Source organism: Hyaena hyaena, unplaced genomic scaffold (assembly GCF_003009895.1).
Source record: "Hyaena hyaena isolate Hyena2069 unplaced genomic scaffold, ASM300989v1 scaffold_10, whole genome shotgun sequence".
In the NCBI taxonomy this organism is placed as follows: Eukaryota; Metazoa; Chordata; class Mammalia; order Carnivora; family Hyaenidae; genus Hyaena; species Hyaena hyaena.
Window position 1 is genome coordinate 2385729 of NW_024080642.1, and position 18889 is coordinate 2404617.

General features: G+C 50.1%; 1 protein-coding gene across 2 annotated transcripts in view; it reads right to left on the reverse strand.

The window, feature by feature from the left end:
• Positions 1–18889, reverse strand: part of RAB11FIP4 (RAB11 family interacting protein 4) — a 120875-nt gene that overhangs the window by 77114 nt on the left and 24872 nt on the right. For both annotated transcript variants that reach the window (XR_005531761.1, XM_039252352.1), the window contains exons 2-3: positions 4452–4539; positions 3031–3119 (exon numbers count right to left, since the gene is read on the reverse strand). Coding sequence is in view for 1 of the 2 variants with exons in the window: in XM_039252352.1 (XP_039108283.1) it covers positions 3031–3119; positions 4452–4539 (177 nt within the window). In the remaining variant the exon portion in view is untranslated. The remainder of the gene's footprint in view (positions 1–3030; positions 3120–4451; positions 4540–18889) is intronic.

The window sequence follows — 18889 nt, forward strand, 5'->3', positions numbered from 1 at the left end:
AGCCCGGCCCTGCAGGAGCCCCCAGGTCCCGCAGGCTGGACTTTGACCCAGCCCCGCCCCCGCCCCCCCCGCCCCCCCCTCCCAGCACTCAGGAGCCCATGGCAAGGAACAGAGCCCGGGTCAACCAAGCGGCCCTACTGGGCGCTCCGGAGCAAGGCTGCGCGGTGTGCCCAGGGTTCCGTCCCCACCTCCCAGGGGCAGCCACACCGATCGGCCTGAAAGAGCCCTACCACGTGCAAGGCACGAAGAGATCCCCCCCCCCCCCTCTGCTCAGGGGCTTAAACAAAGGGACATGAAAACACAAACGCAGGCACCGTCCTGAGAGAGAAAAAGAGGGGGACCGGGGTTGCTGAGGCTCGACCGGCTCGTTCTTCCCCCTGTTCCCCAACCTCCTTTTATTCTGGAAAAGAGAAACCTCCTTTTAGTTTCTTTAAAAGCAGAGCATCCTGGGGCGCCCGGGTGGCTTAGTCGGTTAAGCGTCCGACTTTCGCTCAGGTCATGATCTCGCGGTTCGTGGGTTCGAGCCCCACGTCGGGCTCTGTGCTGACAGCCAGCTCAGAGCCTGGAGCCTGTTTCAGAGTCTGTCACTCCCTCTCTCTCTGACCCTCCCCTGCTCATGCTGTCTCTCTCTCTCTCTCTCCTCGAAATAAATAAATAAAACATTAAAAAAAAATAAATAAAAGCAGAGCATCCTTCTAGGGCCCATGGATTTTGTGTCTGTTTCACCTTTTCTTCTGGAAGCGTGGACGGCCACGCGTGGGGGCCGTGGCTGCGGGAACAGAGCCTGCCGGGCCACACGGGTGGGGGCCTGGCCACGGCTCCCCCCGGCCCTCCAGCTCCTCCATTTTGCCGGACTACTGACACAGCGGTATCCAAGGGCAGAGCTGAACACCGTGTTCTCACGCTGACCTCCACGACACGGCGCGGGGACGAAGGGCACTCCCATGTATTCGCTAATAAGAAAATTGGTATTTCTGGGGCGCCTGGCTGGCTCAGTCGGTGAAGCATCCGATCTCGGCTCAGGTCACAATCTCAGTTTACGAGTTCGAGCCCCGCGTCGGGCTGTGTGCTGACAGCTCAGAGCCTGGAGCCTGGTTCGGATTCTTTGCCTCCCTCTCTCTGTGACCCTCCCCTACCCACACTCTGTTTCTCTCCCCCTCAAAAATAAATTAAAAAAGAAAATGAGTATTTCCTCAGGTCCTCTAGACCGGCATGCCCAGCCCTGTTTTACAGCTGAGGAAACTGAGGCTCAGAGGGATTGAGAGAAGCTTGTCTGGTTTGCATATCCAGTCAGTGGCCCAAGGTGGGTACGGACCCCGTGCTGAGCGACCCCACAGCCTTCCTCCTCACCTTGCTTCCTGCTCAGCAATCCAAGAGGGGCCCACTCCAAAACCCTGGGGGCACTCAGTGCTTGTCCGCGTGGGAAGTCCTCTGCCCTGGTCCTGGCCCACGTACCATCAGCTGGGCTCAAATACATAGGCACCCCACCCCCACTGGGCCTGTCAAGGCAGGTCTGGGGCCCCGCTCTCTTCACTCCTCCCTGGGAGCCCTGATTTGGGGCCCAGCACCCCGGAGGCCAGGCGCCTGGCTTCTGTGGTCGAGGCCCCGGCCCCGTACCCGATGCTTGGCTCTGGCCTCTGTTGTCTTTGAGCGTCAGCTTCTCCAATGCCATTTTGCTGGCCGCCCTCAGCGATACAGCCGTCTGCCTGCACCCACTCATCCGGTCCCAACCCTGACCCCGCCACCTGGCCCAAGCGACCTCTGGGGTCCTGGACCTCCTTCAGCTGCAGAAAATACCTCTATTTGGGGGTGGGGGGGTTCACATGAGGCACTCCTCATGTCGGAGGCGGAGGAAAGGTTTTGGAGCTGGCCTGGGTGACAAAGCAAGATTCCTTCTCCAGCTCTGGGCTGTCTCAGCCAGAAGGACCCTTGGTGACTCAATATATACATCTCAGACTGCGTCTGTCTGTCTGTCCGTAGGGCGGAGCCACAGGTGCTTGTAACAGAGTTCCAAAGCTTTACAATGAACAAACCACTGGGCAGGGATAAAGGAAAACAGAGCGGTGTTTGCCCCCTGCGGGCACTGAGGGACTTCCTGAGGGATGGGAGTGCCCTTAGTCACGCGTGGGGAGCCCCTTCCCTGTGTTCCTGCTGAGGTGACCCAGGGAGGGCCCTAGAGAGCCTCAGAAGGGGCGTGGCCAGCAGAAGGAGCGTGCCTGGTGGGAACATCAGTTCGCCCACCCTCCACTCCAGGCTGCATATCAGGTTATGGAAGCTGGGGAGGGGGGGCTTCCGGTGGGGGAGCACCTCCACGTGCTCCTGGAGAGGACAAGCAGTCTCCGCACTGCCCCCTCCCCTTTCCCCTTTGCCTCTGTCCCATTAGGCGCTTCCTGAGTCATGTCTTTGGTAATGAACTGGTAGTTGCCAATACCGTGGATCCCCGAGTCCTGAGAGTTGTTCCAGTGAATTACTGAACCTGAGGGGGGCTGTGGGAACCCCCACATTTGTGTGCCCCGTCTGCAGCTGCCCTCAGTGAGGCAGGCTCGTGGGGCTGCGGCCTTGACCCTAGGGTTTGCGGCCTTGACCCTGGGGTCTACACTAACCCTGGAACGGAACTGAACCGCTAGACCCCTGGTTGGCGCCAGAGAATCGGCGGACTGAGGACCCGGTGCAGCTTGGTGTCTGGGACGCACCACATGGGGGCCGGTTGGCCCAGCGGGTCAGGGCAGAGGAGAAGAGAAGAGAATCGCAGTCCTGCCTGTTGTTGACCTCAAGGCTGTCACTTTCCCTGCGTGGGACTCGGTGTCTCCTTGGAACCAGAGAGGGGGAGTCAAGGTGCTCTGTGAGGACCCCCAGCCCCTACGCTCTCTGCCGGGGCCTCCCGAGGGGGCTGCTCACAGCCAAAAAGATTTCTTGACTTTGAAACCTAAAGGGCCTCAAAAGGGGAGGCCCTGGGGCCTCCCAGACACCAAAACGGTCGAGCAGAAGCAAGAGAGGGCGAGGCAGGGCCTCGGGCCTCCCCCTCCTTACCTGGTCCACGCAGTCGGGGATCTCCGGCGTGCAGGGCGGCGCCCCCGCGCTCTCCACGGACAGCACATCCTTCAGCAGCTCCTCACAGCCTGCGGACGGACAGACAGACAGTGCAGGTCGGAGCCTCAGCACGTGGCTTCTGACCCCCGGGCCTGGGGTGGGACGGCAGGTGGCCCAAGTCTCCAAGAGCCCCGCTGATCCTTCAAAGGTGGAGACTGCGCACGAGGCCACAGAGAGGCCGGTCCGGGGCTGTGCGGGTGTCACTGAGGCACATGGACCCCAACAGAGGACACACAGAAGAGAAGGAGCCAGGGGCAAAGAGAATCAAGGAGGCCTCTCTGGAGGAAGGGATACAAGCCAGTACTCTCTGCCCGGTTCGCAGGGACTCTGAATGCACACGTTCCCCTGCGGCCGAGGCCCTCAACAGGCCTGCACACTCTGGGCCGCCTGGGACAGGGTCCCCTCGGGATGGCCCCACCTCCTGCGGACCCCGTCACGCACACGGCCTCCCTCCACAGTTCCTGAGCAAGTCCCCCCATCTCTCCAGGTGAAGCAGGGCAAGCCCGCAAAGCGCCCGGTGTGGGCACCTGACAGGTGCGGTCGGCGGTGGCCCTGTGGTCCCCTCTACGCGGAAGGCTTTGTGGGGGCAGGACACAGCCCCTCCCGGCCTCTCAGCTCCCTTCCTGCCCCCCTCACTTCCAGGGAAGCGATTCCTGCTTCCTTCCCACGCCCCAGCGCCGTGGGTGCCCCACAGACAACGGGTCGTCCTGATGGGAAAATGTGGCTTCCTTCGCAGACGGACAGACAGTGGGAAAGTTCTCGGGCCTGTGTTCTCTTCGCAGCCAGAGGGAGGCCTGAGCAAGTCCGCCCGCCCGCTGACCGGAGCCACTTTCTCCAGACTAGCAGTTTAGAGGTAAGAGAGGCCTCGGATTCCTGGGGGTGCCTCCCAACCGCCTTTGAACTGGGGAAAAGAGAGGGGTTGCAGTTTGCTCCTTCAAGGCCGGGCGGGGTGGGGGGAGAGGAAGAGACTAAGGAGTCCGAAGGAGGAGGATGGGCGTCCACTCCGCCCGGGGTCTGCCCACGGCTGTCCTAGTTTTAAAACTGGGTCCTGGGTCCTGGGACACGGCTTGGGAGCTCAGTCATCCCGGGGGGAGGTGACCCGCAGGGGGACGCAAGGAGGAGAAAGGAGAGCAATCGGGAGCCTTTCCCTACAGGACAGGCGGCAGGCAGGGAGGAAACCACTGTCCCGTGGGCGCGGGGACTCCACGCCCTGCGTGGCTGGGATCCACGCCCCGCGCACGGCTGAGCCCGGATCCTTCTCCTCAGCCCGCCTGGGAGGAATCCCCACTGACACCCGAGTCAGGCCAGCTTTCTGCAGCTGGACGGGGTCCTGAGAGACCCCCAGGGCCCAAAGGTCTCACCTTTCATGGCGAACACCCCTCGGCAAAAGTCCTTGAAGTTGATTCTCCCGAGGTCGTTGGGATCCAAGTATTTGACAAGTTTTTCCACCTGTGGGAAGAAGGAGGGACCGGTGTGAGGTCCCCAGAGACGCCCCTGGGGGGGTTCACGGAGCTGGGGGGAGGCTGGAATAGAGGGAGGGCTTGTCACCTGAGCCAAGGGGCCTCCACCCCTCACCCTGGGGTCAGCGCCAAGCCCCAGACAGCGGCGGGGCCACAGGCAGTACGGGGAAGGCTAACCAATAAAGACCTGGCCATGGAGAGCCAACGCGCTGATTTTTTTTTTTTTAACTTAATGGTTTCTTTCCTACAAAAATCATACAAGCTCACTGCAGAAACCCCAGAAAAGAGAATGAATCAAACCCGGCCGTTTCCCACTCCCCCCACTTGAAAACACATAGTTTGGAGGCACGTGGGTGGCTCCGTCGGGTAAGTGCCTGACTTCGGCTCAGGTCACGATATCACGGTTCGTGAGTTCGAGCCCTGAGTTGGGCTCCGTGCTGACGGTACAGAGCCTGCTTGGCTTGGGATTCTCTCGCTCTCTCTGTCCCTCTCCCACTCTTAAAAAAAATAAAACACATAGTTTGAGCCACTTTTTTTTTTTCCTGGAGTTCTGAGAGACCCATGGCCAAATTCCCTTCTGTCCGCAAGGAGGAAATAATTATGTCACATCTGTATACATTCTTTAAACATTTTAAAATTACAAATCAAATAAGATTTAAGGCAAAAGCAATTATGGTCAAGACAGTGGCTACACTGGCAGAACTTGGTAGGAGGGGGAAGATACCGAGAGTGTTTCTATTTATTGATCTTGACGCCGGCCACACAGTGAAAGTCCAGCACTTTTCTGTTCTGTTTGTACTTTATGCCTCAATAAAAAACGTTTAAAAAATACAGCCTGTTAATCAAGGTTTTTTTTGTTTTGTTTTGTTTTGTTTTTAGCCCAAAGGATTCAGCCATTCCTGACGTTTGGAAGGTTCTCTCCTGCTTAACAGCTGAATCAGAAACCCTTTGGCGCTCCCCCGGGTACCACCCGGGTTTTTAGCGGTTATAAGATGTGCTGCCCGGTGAATACACCCTAATTTACTTAACCGCCCCTAATCGTTGGGCATTTTCGTTATTTCCTGCTTTTCGTCGTTACAATTCCTCTCTGGGGGTTTCTACAGTGGTGTGGATGACCGGTCCAGCCTCTGGCCTCTCAGATCCTTGACTTCCTCGTTGTTTTCTCCCCCTTCCCATCTCAGCCAGCGAGGCCACCCCAGCCACCCCGAGGACTTGCCCCTCCTCCAGTGTCACTCACTCGAACACCCCACTCCCTGGTCGCATCACCCTCCCCCCTCCCTGCCCACTGTGCGGTTCTTCAGCATTACTGGGACTGCTCTCTCTCACCCACATCCAATCCACACCCAAATGCTGAACCCTAAAGCCACTTTCTTTTTTCCACATCACCCATGGGATCCCACGGGCCTCAGCTGTCATCATCCCCCTTCCTGGCCACCAAGGTCTCCTGATTCATCTACCCTCTCCTGGTTTAGCCTCTCCAGCCCATTCTCCACTCCAACTGGATTCTGTCACCTCCACCCCTGCTTAAAACCTTCCAGTGATTGTCCACTACCTGTAGGATGAAATCAAAACTCCGTAACGTGGTCTACGAGGCCCCATATGATCTGGCCCCTCCAGCCCCATCTCCTTCCACTCCTTCTGTCCCTCACTGCATTCCAGCCACACTGGCTTTCAGTCAGCTCCTCAAGCAAACCAAACTCTTTTCTGCCTCAGGGCCTTTGCACATGCCGTACGCCATCTCAAATGCTTGTCCACCCCGCATTCGTCACCTGATTTGATTCATCCTTCAGGTCCCTGTTGTACCTTTATGTACAATCAAATGTTGCTCTGGGAGACAAGCTTGTCCTGATCATTCCCATCTACTAGGGTCCATCTGCTATTACCCTGTCTTGTAGCGCCTTCTACTTTTCCTTCAAACCACTTGCTGCAATTTGCAATTATGTTTTATGTGATAATTTTATTAATTTGTATCTTCCCCTCTAGGAAATAAATTCCCTAAGGGCTCGGCTCAGGTCTGTTTCGATCACCATCGTATACACGGTAGCTCCCACTGTGACTGGCATGTACTAGAAGCTTCACAAACATTTGTTGAACAACTGAATATGAATGGCTCTACGAATCCTCTAAATTTTGAAGACTTTTGGTAACAGTTACCAAGCTGTTCTCTGCAAAGATGTCTTAATTTAGTCTTCAACCAGAGCGAGTGACTTCAAACTTGCGAGCTCAGAGTAGATTTCCCTAGTCCTTGGCAATGGCCAATTCTGTGAGAACTGTGTTTTCTAAATAATTAGTGCCAACCTCTCCCCCCACTCCCGTCCCCACCCATAGTTCCAGCAACTGAAAGTCAGCTTCTTGAGATTTCTTCCGGAAGCTTTCTTCTAAATCAGCCTGGGACTTAGTGGCAGCCCCTCCCCCACTTAGCACACACGCAAGCCTTCGTTCGCGCACTTCCTACGTGCTGGGCACTCGGCTGGGGGCCGAAGGCAGCCACACACACACTTGGTCGCACAGACACGCACCCGCGTGCCCACACACCGTCATACTCTCTCGGCAGGCACCTTCCCACTCCTCCCAGTCATCACCATCGGTGTCTGAAGCACAGCAGGGCAGAGATGAGCTCTTCCTTTAGACCCCGTTCGGGCTGGGCTGCGGGTGGTGTATATGGCAGCACTCTGGGAACCGTAGACCTCAGCATGCAGGCAAGGGGTCTCTCCTGCCATCTGTTTGTTAACGCTGTCATGGCGGACACCCTGGGGCAAAGTCCAAGCCATGTTGTGGAGATTCCTCTGTCCATTGAGCACCGTGTTTTCGGCATGCCCGTAGGCCATGTTTCCGGTGGTGGCCACTGCAGCGGGAGCCTGAAGGCCTGGTCACTGCCAGCGGCCTGGCATCATGGGGACGTGCCCGGCTGGCTTCGGAAGATGGGCAGTGAGCGCGAAGAGACTCCACTCAAGCGTCTCTCCTCCCTCCCTGGGCCTGGTGGCCCTCCACTTGTACCTCTATTGCAGCTGACCCTGCGTCTTCCACTCGGGTGTGAGTCTGGGGGTGACGGGTGGGCAGAGCCCATCCATGGTCTGCCGGGGACCCCGTGAACCCGGTCCCTGCCGGGACCTTGGAATTCCAGCGAAGGAAGAAGGTGGCTTTGTGCCAGCTCCCATCCCGGCCACAGCCTTCCCAGCGCTCACTGCAAAGACAGCCTGATGCGACCAGGCAGGGACGCGGCTTCTGAGAACAGCCATGCCAGCTGCCATGTGCACCCACCGCCCCAGCCAGCATCCCGCTGCCTCTCCTCCTGCCCCTCTCCCCGCTGGCATCGTGGGGACTCTGTGACCACTGGGGACGGGCTGGGACACTCGGTACCCCGCAGCCTCCCAGCACGCACCCCCACAGTCCTCTCCAAGGTCAGGGACTATGCCTTAATTATCTCGGATGCAGTCAAGGGCGGAGCCGTCACTGACTGTTGAGTCAGTTCTGCTGACTGCAGAACGTCAGCCTCAGGTCCACCTATGAAGCATGTCCGTCACCCCCTGGGGCTGGGCGACACTGGCGGGGCCAGACTGTCTGTCACCCCTGCCCCCTGCCGCCTCCAGGGGAAGCCGGCCTGGAGTGGACGGGCAGGGGTGCCTGATGACAGGCAGATAGATGAGGCCCCGAGGGCCCCTGCGAAGTCACCGAGCTACGCCCTAGGAGGCCCCCACAGGGCTCATCCAAGAGCGGGGGCCGTGGAGAATGTGTGCGTGGAAGTACCACGTGCACAGCCCTTTAGAAAGCACCCGCGACCACTGCACTATTATTATTTAAAAAACCACCAAATATATTAATAAACATGGTAACTGCAGGCTCAAGGACTTTCTAAATAGACACTAGCAGGGGCTTATGTAGAGAGGTATTAGTAATTCCTGCTGGGCTCATGGAGGGCTTGGCTGTCAGCTAGAGCACGGTGCTGAGCTCTGGCCCAGCTAACTCTCATCTCTGATCCTCAGGGCAACATTAGCCGCAGCTACAATCACAGCCTCCCGGTCTACAGTGAGGAGACTGATGGGAGAGGTTAGACCCTTAGACGGTCGCCGTGGCAGGAACTCTGCCTTGAACCCAGGTCCCGCGGGCCCCAGAGCGTCAGCTGCTGCGGGGCTCCGGGTCCCTGCGCATCAGAGCCCTCACCTGCTGTAGCTGGGGACCCTCACCTCCATCACCAAGTCTCAACCCTCCTGGACGCTAGATACCCTTTTACCGGTGCATTCAGCTGACCCAGCCCTTCATTTTAGAGGCAGGGAAGCCAAGTCCCAGGCAGGGGGAGGACTTGCTCAAGGTCACCCAGCAAGTGCAGCAAAGAGCCACCCACAGGAGCTGCCCCCACCCCACGCGACGAGCACAGCGCCCACGGCCGGGCTGTCCTGCACCGCCTCTGGGCTTCTGGCTGGAAGAGAAGGGCATCCTGGGCCTGGCGGGGCCCGCGGGGACAGCTGCTCTCCTTGAACCACACACAGCTGGGCCAGGCGCTGGCTGCCAGCGACACTGGCTGTCCCATTGGCAGTAGAATATTGATCTTTCCATTTGGGGGCCGCCCAATTACCAGGCTTCCCTTTCTATTTCTGTTGCCTTTCACTCTGGGCTGATTTTCCATTCATTCACTCCCCTGGGTCACATCTCCTCTGGCTCCGACCAGACGCTGTTGAGAACCTCACTGCCGCCGCTGTCTGATTGATCACCAGCCAGATGCTTCCTGAGCCTGTGCCCAGCCACCCACGCCTCTCTCATTTTCCAGATCTGCCCGCCAGACGGGCGCAAGCAAGCCATTTGCCTCTCTGAGGCCTCTGCTGCCTCATCTGAACAAGGGAAATAAGCCGGCAGTGAGAAGGTGAGGCACCTAATAAGTATTAGCAGTGACTATAACCAATCAAGCAAATGCTTGGTGACTCTTCCTTTATGTCAGACCTGTTCTGAGCACTCTATTCATATGAATTTCTTGAATCCTCACAACCAGCTCAGAAGCAGATACTGTTATTATTCCCATTACACAGGTGAGAACACTGAGGCTCAGAGAGGCTGAGCCACACAGCTAGTAAGAGGCAGAGTTGAGATCTGAACACAGGCAGTTCAGCTCCAAAATTCATGTTCTTTACCAATAATTATTATTATTTCTACTAATATAAACTGCTATTATTATTAGTATTATTATCACAAGTTTGGGGGCTTGCTCTGAATAGAGAATCAAAAAACTTGTGTTCTGTTCTCTTTCCATCTAGGAAAACTGTTATGGGTACAGGGAAACTTACTTAAGAATTTGAATTAAAAACAAAATTTTTTTAATGTTTATTTTTGAGAGGGGGGGGTGGGAGACACATAATCCAAAGACAGGCTCCAGGCTCTGAGCTGTCAGCACAGAGATCGACGCAGGGCTCAAACCCACGAACGGCGAGATCCTGACCTGAGCTAAAATCGGAAGCTGCTTAACTGACTGCGCCATCCAGGCCCAAGAATTTGAATATTTAAAGGGAAAAGTGTCATTTTAAACGTTGTGTTGCTAAAGCACATGTCTCCAACTAGTCCCGGATGCAGCCTGGAGACAGACTTCACTTTGGAAAATTAAATGCCAAGATTAAAAACCCAGGAAAGGGGCGCCTGGGTGGCTTAGTCGCTTAAGCGTCCGACTTTCACTTAGGTCATGATCTCGCGGTTCGTGGGTTCGAGCCCCGCGTCGGGCTCTGTGCTGACTGCCAGCTCAGAGCCTGGAGCCTGTTTCAGTCTGTGACTCCCTCTCTCTCTGACCCTCCCCTGCTCACGCTGTCTCTATCTCTCTCCTAGAAATAAATAAAAAATATTAAAAAAAAAAACAAAAAAACCCAGGAAGACTTCTGCTTTCAGTTAAGATGAGCCAGTAAACAACACGCCATCACTTCCACGGATTATAACTAAAAGGCTTGGACACAATACACAAAGCCACTTTATGAAGAATCTGAAAAGCAAATACCAGCAGGCAAATTAGGAGGGAAATGAAAACTTGAAGTAAAAACCACCACAGAAACCAAATAAACAAAAAGCTTGAAGATGGATATGGCGGGAAGCTACGGATTTATTTTTCCTTTGCGTGTTTTCCAGCCTAGATGCGGGCCCGGAATCACACAGCAGGTGTGAAGAGGAAGAACTCCCTAAGAAATTCTCCCTGTTTGATGAGAGGCCAGGGAAGGGGGTCCTTTGGGGACAGAGAGAGTGAAGAAATGCTGTTTGTTGTTTTTTTTTTAAATCTCTCCCAGCCCTACCCCAAGGCAAGACCCCCTCTCAAAATTGGGGTTGCAGCAGCAACGGCAGCCAGGCAGGCGCCTAAAGCCCAGAGAGAAGAAAAATCTTTGTCCGTGGAATGAGAATCTAGGGAAAGGGGTCCCTGTGGTCAAAGTGTGCAAAGAAATTCCCGTGATTCATTTCTCTCTTTTTCCTCTTACCACTTCACCCTGGAGGCAGAGCAGTCACGGGAGGTATGGAACTGTCGAGGGAAGCCAAAGCCTCACATTTCTTGCTTCTTTTTTTAATGTTTATTTCTTTTTGAGGAGGGGGGGAGGGGCAGAACCAGAGAGAGACAGAGGATCGGAAGTGGGCTCTGCGCTGACAGCAGGGAGCCTGATCCCGGGGCCCAAACCCGCGGACCGTGATATCATGACCTGAGCTGAGGTTGGACGCTTAACCCACTGAGCCACCCAGGCGCATCCCCCCCCCCCCCCAAGCCTCAGACTTCTAACCACAGGACCAGGAAAAGGGAGCATTGAGGGCTGGAGGGGTGCGATCACAAAAAGGAAAGAGATCAAGAATACGATCCCCTAAAGTTGTGTTGGAAGTCCCGGACCCACTCCTGAGCCCTGTGCACAAGGAACTAAAAGCATACCACACGCTTTGAGAACTGAACTGCAGTGGAGACAGTGAACAGTCTGGCCCCAGGAGAGTACACACTTCAAGTGGATCCAAGTAGTATTTCAAAGGCTTTGAAAAGTGAACTGACATTGGAACTATATATAGCTCGGAAGGCAGGTTGGGATCTGCGAGTTCAACCTAACTGGATTGATTTCCTGACTGATTGGTTTACGTACTTGTCATTTATTTATTTTGTTTAAGTTCACTTATTTTAAGTAATCTCGACACCCGCCACAAACTCATGACCCCAAGATCAAGAGTTGCATGTCCTTCTGACCGAACCAGCCAGGTGCCCCTTGATTTCCTGATTTAAAAAAACAAACAAAACCCCCCAGACTGATATCCTTTGGAGTATTTTAACAGGACACAAACAGGAAAAGCCCAGTAAGGGACAAGGGAAAAGACAGTCAATAAATACCAGCCCCAAGATGACCCAGATACTGTAACCAAAAGACAAAGATTTTATTTTTTTTAAGTTTATTTATGTATTTTTGAGAGAGAGAGAGAGAGCCAGAGACAAAGGGACAGAGAGAATCCCAAGCAGGCTCTGCACTGTCAACACAGAGCCAGACTTGGGACTCGGTCTAATGAACCGTGAGATCATGACCTGAGCTGAAATCAAGAGTTGGATGCTTAACCGACTAAGCCACCCAGGTGCCCCTAGAAGACAAAGACTTTAACTCAGTTAACCATGGTCCATCAAGGAAAAGTGAGCACTCTTGAAACAAATGGGAAAATAGAAATTCTCAGCAGAAAAGTAGAAGCTATAAGAAAGAATTGAGAGGCACCTGGGTGGCTCAGTTGGTTAAGCATCCGACTTTGGCTCAGGTCATGATCTCGTGGTTCATGGGTTCGAGCCCTGCATTGGGCTCTGTGCTGATAGCCAGCTCAGAGCCTAGAGCCTACTTCAGATTCTGTGTCTCCCTCTTTCTCTGACCCTCCCCTCCTCTCATGCTGTCTCTCTCTCAGAAATAAATTTTTTAAAAGTTAAAAAAAAAAAGGAAAGAATTGAATGGGAATTTTAGAATGGAAAAATACAGCAACTGAAATATTAAAAATTCACTGGGTGGGATCAATAGCAGAATGGAGAGGACAGAAAAAATGGCTAGTGACTTTGAAGATAGAGTGACAGAAATGATCTAACCTGAACAAGGAAAGTGACCAAAGAGGAAAAGAGCCAACTGACTAAGGAGACATAACAATCCTAAATGTGCACGCACCTAACAACAGAGCTTACAAACACATGAAGCAAAAGCTAATAGAACAGAAAGGAGAAATAGACAAATTGATAATTTTCATTGAAGACCTTAATGTTTTATTCCAGTGACCAGTGAAACTAGCTAGTTGGGAAAGCAATAGAAGTCCTGGACGGCACTGCTAAGTAGCTTCACCTGTACATTGGCATTTATAGAACTCATACTCAGTATTAAAAGAACGCATTTTCTTTCATGTGCTCACAGAACATTCAGAGATAGATTATATCTTAGGATAGATTATATCCCTTAAAATTTAACAGATTTAAAAGAACTGAAATCATGCAAAGTATATGGCCTGACCATAACGGAATTAAACTAAAAATCAACAACAGAAAGACATCTAAAAACTTCACAAATGCTTGGAAATTCAATGACACCTCTAAACAATCCACAAGTCAAAGAGGAAGTCTCGAAGGAAGTTAAAAATGTTTGGCCCCAAACGAAATAAAAATACAACATGAAATTCGAGCCCAAAGTAAGGAGAAGAAAAGAAATTATGAAGAGCAGAAATTAAAAAACTGAGAACATTAAAACAGCAGAGAAAATCAATGAAACCCAAATCTGGTTCTTTCAAAAGATTAAATTGGTGTATCTCTAGCTGAACTGACGAAACAAGGGAGAGAAGACACAGATCACAAAAACCGGAAATGAAAGCAGGTATCACTAGTCTTTGCAGACTTAAAAGCTTAATATGTACGGAGGACTTTTAGGGCAGTGAAATACTCCGTGTGATATTACCATGAGGGACATATGTCATTACGTATTTGTGCAAATCCGTAGAATATACAACACCAAGAGTGAAGCCTAATGTAAACTATGGACATTGGGTGATTACAATGTATCAGTGTAGGTTCATCTTTGGTTAAAAAAAAAAAAAAAGGACCGTTCTAGTGAGCGAACTTGATAACGGGAGAGGCTACGCATGTGTGGGGGCAGGGAGTGTATGAGAAATCTTGTACCTCGGTCTCATGCTGCTGTAAACTTGGAACTGCATTAAAAGAAGGTCATTTTTGGGGATGCCTGGGTGGCTCAGTTGGTTAAGCATCTGACTTTTTTTTTTTTTTTTTTTTTAGCATTTATTCAGTTTTGAGAGACAGAGAATGAGTGGGGAAGGGGCAGAGAGAGAGGGAGACACAGAATCCGAACAGGCTGAGCCATCAGCACAGAGCCTGATGTGGGGCTCGAACCCACAAACCGTGAGATCATGACCTGAGCTGAAGCCAGATGCTTAACCGACTGAGCCACCCAGGTGCCCCTAAGCATCTGACTCTTGATTTCAGTGGTTAAGCATTCATCTCTTGATTTCTGCTCAGGTCTTGATCTCACCATTCGCAAGTTAGAGCCCCGTATTGGGCCTTGCGCTGACATGGCACGCAGCCTGCTTGGGGTTCTGTCTCCCTCTCTCTCTCTGCCCCTCCCCTTTTTGCTTTCTATCTCTCAAAATACACAAAAACAAACTTTAAAAAAGGAAAAGAAAAAGAAGCTCTCTTTTAAAAACGTTCAGGGCATTTTGCCTGGGTGGCTTAGTCGGTTAAGCGTCCGACTTTCGCTTGGGTCATGATCTCGCGGTTCGTGGGTTCGAGCCCCGCGTCGGGCTCTGTGCTGACTGCCAGCTCGGAGCCTGGAGCCTGTTTCAGTCTGTGATTCCCTCTCTCTCTGACCCTCCCCTGCTCACGCTGTCTCTCTCTCTCTCTCTCTCTCTCCTAGAAATAAGTAAAACATTAAAAAAAAATTAAAAAAAATAAAAACGTTCAGGGACTCCTATGAACATTGCTGTACCCATAATTTCTACAACTTAGATGAAATGGCTCAATGCTTTGAAAGACACAAACTATCAAAAGTCACATAAGAAGAAAGAGATAACTATGAAAGAAATGAATATCATAGTTTAAATCTTTCCCCACAAAAGGAAAGCTTCAAGCCCAAATAATTTCACCAGACATTTAAGAAAGATATGCATAAATTCTACACAATCTCTTCCAGAAAAGAGAAGAGGAGGGAGCCCTTCTCAACTCATTTAATGAGGTCAGCTTCACCCTGATACTTAAAGCAACGAGAGTAGTACAAGTCCCCTCCCCCCCAATCCAAAAGTAGAGCATTCCTATGATTAGCTAAAATGCTATCAAGATTCCCTTTAATTGATACGGAGATTTTTTTGAGCATTCCCAGACCTAAACTATAATCTCTCTTAGGCTTTTCTGATACCTTAGGGCACATCGTGCTAACGAATGCGTGAAATAAATCAAGATAAAGTGTGGGTGTTCAAATACACAGTTCAAAGTTCTAGCAGCTTGGTGGGGCGTGCTTGCTGCCTGTGACAGTTCACTGAGAAACACACTGAATGTGATTTTTGCTTTTTGCCTTTTCTCTTATAAGTGGAAATCCGCTCTGTTTCAGTTAGTGAAAATGGGTACTAATGTAGGTCTTTCTTTTTAAATTTTATTTATTTATTTGGAGAGAGAGGGAGGGAATGAGGCGGGGAGAGAGAGAGAGAGAGAGAACGGGCAGGGGAGGGGCAGAGAGAGGGAGAGAGAATCCCAAGCAGGCTCTGCACAGTCAGCACAGAGCCTGACTGGGGGGCTTGAACTCACAAACCATGAGATCATGACCTGAGTCGAAATCCAGAGTTGGAAGCTTAACTGACTGAGCCACCCAGGCACCCCTAATGTAGGTCTTTTGTAAAAGTGAAGTGGTATAATGTGAACTTTTGAATAATGGGGGATACCTGGATAAGAGAAGAACACTTCTGAACAATATCCCTCATAACCATAGACGCAATGATCCTCAACAAAATATTAGTATGTGTAAGTAAATATATACACATATATGTACATGTGCATATTTATGAATAATATAACACAGCCACGACCATGTGGGGTTTAGCCACCGAGGCTGGGACAACATTTGAAAACCCACTGATGTTATCTGAAGATGACTAAAGAAAAATCACCCCCACAGTTTAGAGGAAATACACTTCGACATAATAAAGGGCACATACTGAAAAAACCCACAGCTAACATGACACTAAGTGGTGAAAAGTGAGAGCTTTTCCTCTAAGACCAGGAACAAGACAAGGATGACCACTGTCACCACTTTTATTCAACATGGCACTGGGGGTCCTACCCACAGCAGCCGGCCAAGAAGAAGAAATCAAAGGCATCTGTATTGGTAAAGAAGTTAAACTGTCACTATTTGCATATGACATGATACTATACATGAAAAACCCTAACGACTCCACACACACACACAGACACACACACACACAGACACACACACACACAGACACACACACACAGACACACACACACAGACACACACACACAGACACACACATACACAGACATACACACACACAGACACACACACACAGACACACACACACAGACACACACACACACACACACACACACACACACACACACACACACACACACACACACACATACACAGACATACACACACACAGACACACACACACAGACACACACACACACAGACACACACACACACACACACACACAACGTGTTAGAACTAACAAATGAATTCGGTAAGGTTGAGGCTACAAACTTAATACCTAGAGAGCAGTTGCATTTCTATACACTAATAATGAAGTAGCAGGCAGAGAAATTAAGAAACCATTCTATTTACAATTGCACCAGAACGAATAAAATACCTAGGAAAAAACTTAACCAAGGAGGTGAAAGACCTGTATTCTGAAAACTATAAAACCCTGAGGAAAGATATTGAAGAATCTGGGTAGTTCAGTTGGTTAAGCATCCGACTTCATTTCGGCTCAGGTCATGATCTCATGGTTCTTGAGTCTGAGCCCAGCATCAGGCTCTGCCCTGAACATATGTGGAGCCTACTTGGGAATCTCACTCCCCTCGCCCCTTCCCCGCTCGCGGTGTGTCCGTCTCTCCCCAACTAAATAAACTTAAAAAAAAGAAAGATCTTGAAGATGACACAAATGGAAAGATATTCCATGCTCACAGATTAGAAGAAGCAACATTGGTAAAATGTCTATAGTCCCCAAAGCAATCTCCAGATGTAATGCAATCCCTATCCAAATACCAACAGCATTTTTCACAGAACTAGAACGAATAACACTACAATTTATAGGGCATCATAAAAGACCCCAAAGAGCCCAAGCAATTTTGAGAAAGAAGAACATAGCTGGAGGTATCACGATCCCTAATCTCAAGATATACTACAAAACTAGGGTTCAAAACAGTATGGTATTGGCCCAAAAGACCCAGAGGTCAATGGAATGGAAGAGAGAGCCCGGAAATAAACACATGTCTATATGGCCAATTAATCTATGACAAAGGAGACAAGGATATGCAATGGGGAAAAGAAAGCTTCTTTGTAAATGCTGGGAAAATGGGACAGTTACACACCAAATAATGAAACTGGACCACTTTCTTACACCAAACACAAAAATAAACTCCTAATGGCTTAAACACCAAAATGTGAGACCTGAAGCCATAAGCTCCCAGAAGAAAACATAAACTGTAATCTCTCTGACATCAAATGTAGCAATGTTTTTCAAGATATGTCTCCTGAGGCAAGGAAAACAAAAGCAAACACAAACTATTGGGATTAATCAAAATAAAAAGCTTCCGTGCAGCAAAGGAAACCACCGACAAAAAGAAAAGGCAACTTACTGAATGGGAGAAGGTATTTGCAAATGATATATCTGATAAGGGGTTAATATCCAAAATATATAAAGAACTTACACAAGTCAACACCTAAAAATCAAATAATCAATTAAAATGGGTAGAGGACCTGCATAGAGATTGTCCCAAAGAAGACAGATGGCCAACAGACACATGAAAAGACACCCAATATCACTCATCATCAGGAAAATGCAAATCAAAGCCACAGTGAGATACCACCTCACACCTGTAAGAATGACTGAAATAAAAAAGGAAATAACAAGTGTTGGCGAAGATGTGGAGAAAAACGAACCTTTGTGCGCTGTTGGGGCAAATGTAGTTGGTGCAACCACTGTGGAAAACAGTATGGAGGCTCCTCAAAACATTAAAAACAGAACTACCTTATGATCCAGTACTTCCACTACTGAGTATTTACCCGAAGAAAATGAAAATGAAAATAGTAATTTGAAAAGATATATGCACCCCTATATTTATTGAATAATTGTTTACAGTAGCCAGTATATCAAAGTGACATAAGTGTCCATTGACAGATGAATGGATAAAGAAGATGTGGTACACACACACACACACACACACACACACACACACACACTGGAATATTACTCAGCCATATAAAAGAATGAGATCTTACCATTTTGACAACATGGATGGACCTAGAGAGTATTATGCTAAGTGAAATAAGTCAGACAGAGAAAGACAAAGGCTGTATGATTTCATTTATATGTTGAATCTAAAACACAAAGCAAACAAACAAAAAGCAGAAACAGACCCATAAATACAGAGAACAAACTAATGGTTTCCAGAGGGGATGAGGGTAGTGGTGTGGGCAAAATGAGGGAAGGGGAGTGGGAGGTACAGGCATCCAGTTATGGAATGTATAAGTCATGGGGGTGAAAGGTACAGCAGAGGGAACATACTCTGTGGTACTGGAATGGTGTTGTATACAGATAGATGGTAGCTACACTTGCGGTGGGCACAGCATATGGTCTAGATTTGTGGAATAACTATGTTCTACACCAGAAACCAGTGTTACACTGTGTGTCAACTGTACTTCAAGAGAAAGAAAAAAAAAAGACCATGTAATCATTTCAGTAGATAACAAAGCAACTGACAAAATTCACATCCATTCACGATAGAAACGCCCAGCAAATCGGAAAGAACTTCCTTATCCTAGAGAAACGAAGGCACTTCTGCACCCAAAGAAACTGTACATAAATGTCTAGGACAGCATTATATAGAATTGTCCCGAACTGGAAACATCCAAATGTCTTGTGGCAGGTGGATGGATAAGCAAACTGTTCTCTCATAGAAAGCACTGTCGATATGTCCACATGGATGGATTTCTTTTTTTTTTTAAATTTTTTAATGTTTTATTTATTTCTAGGAGAGAGAGAGAGAGAGAGAGACAGCATGAGCAGGGGAGGGTCAGAGAGAAAGGGAGTCACAGACTCTGAAACAGGCTCCAGGCTCTGAGCTGGCAGTCAGCACAGAGCCCGACGCGGG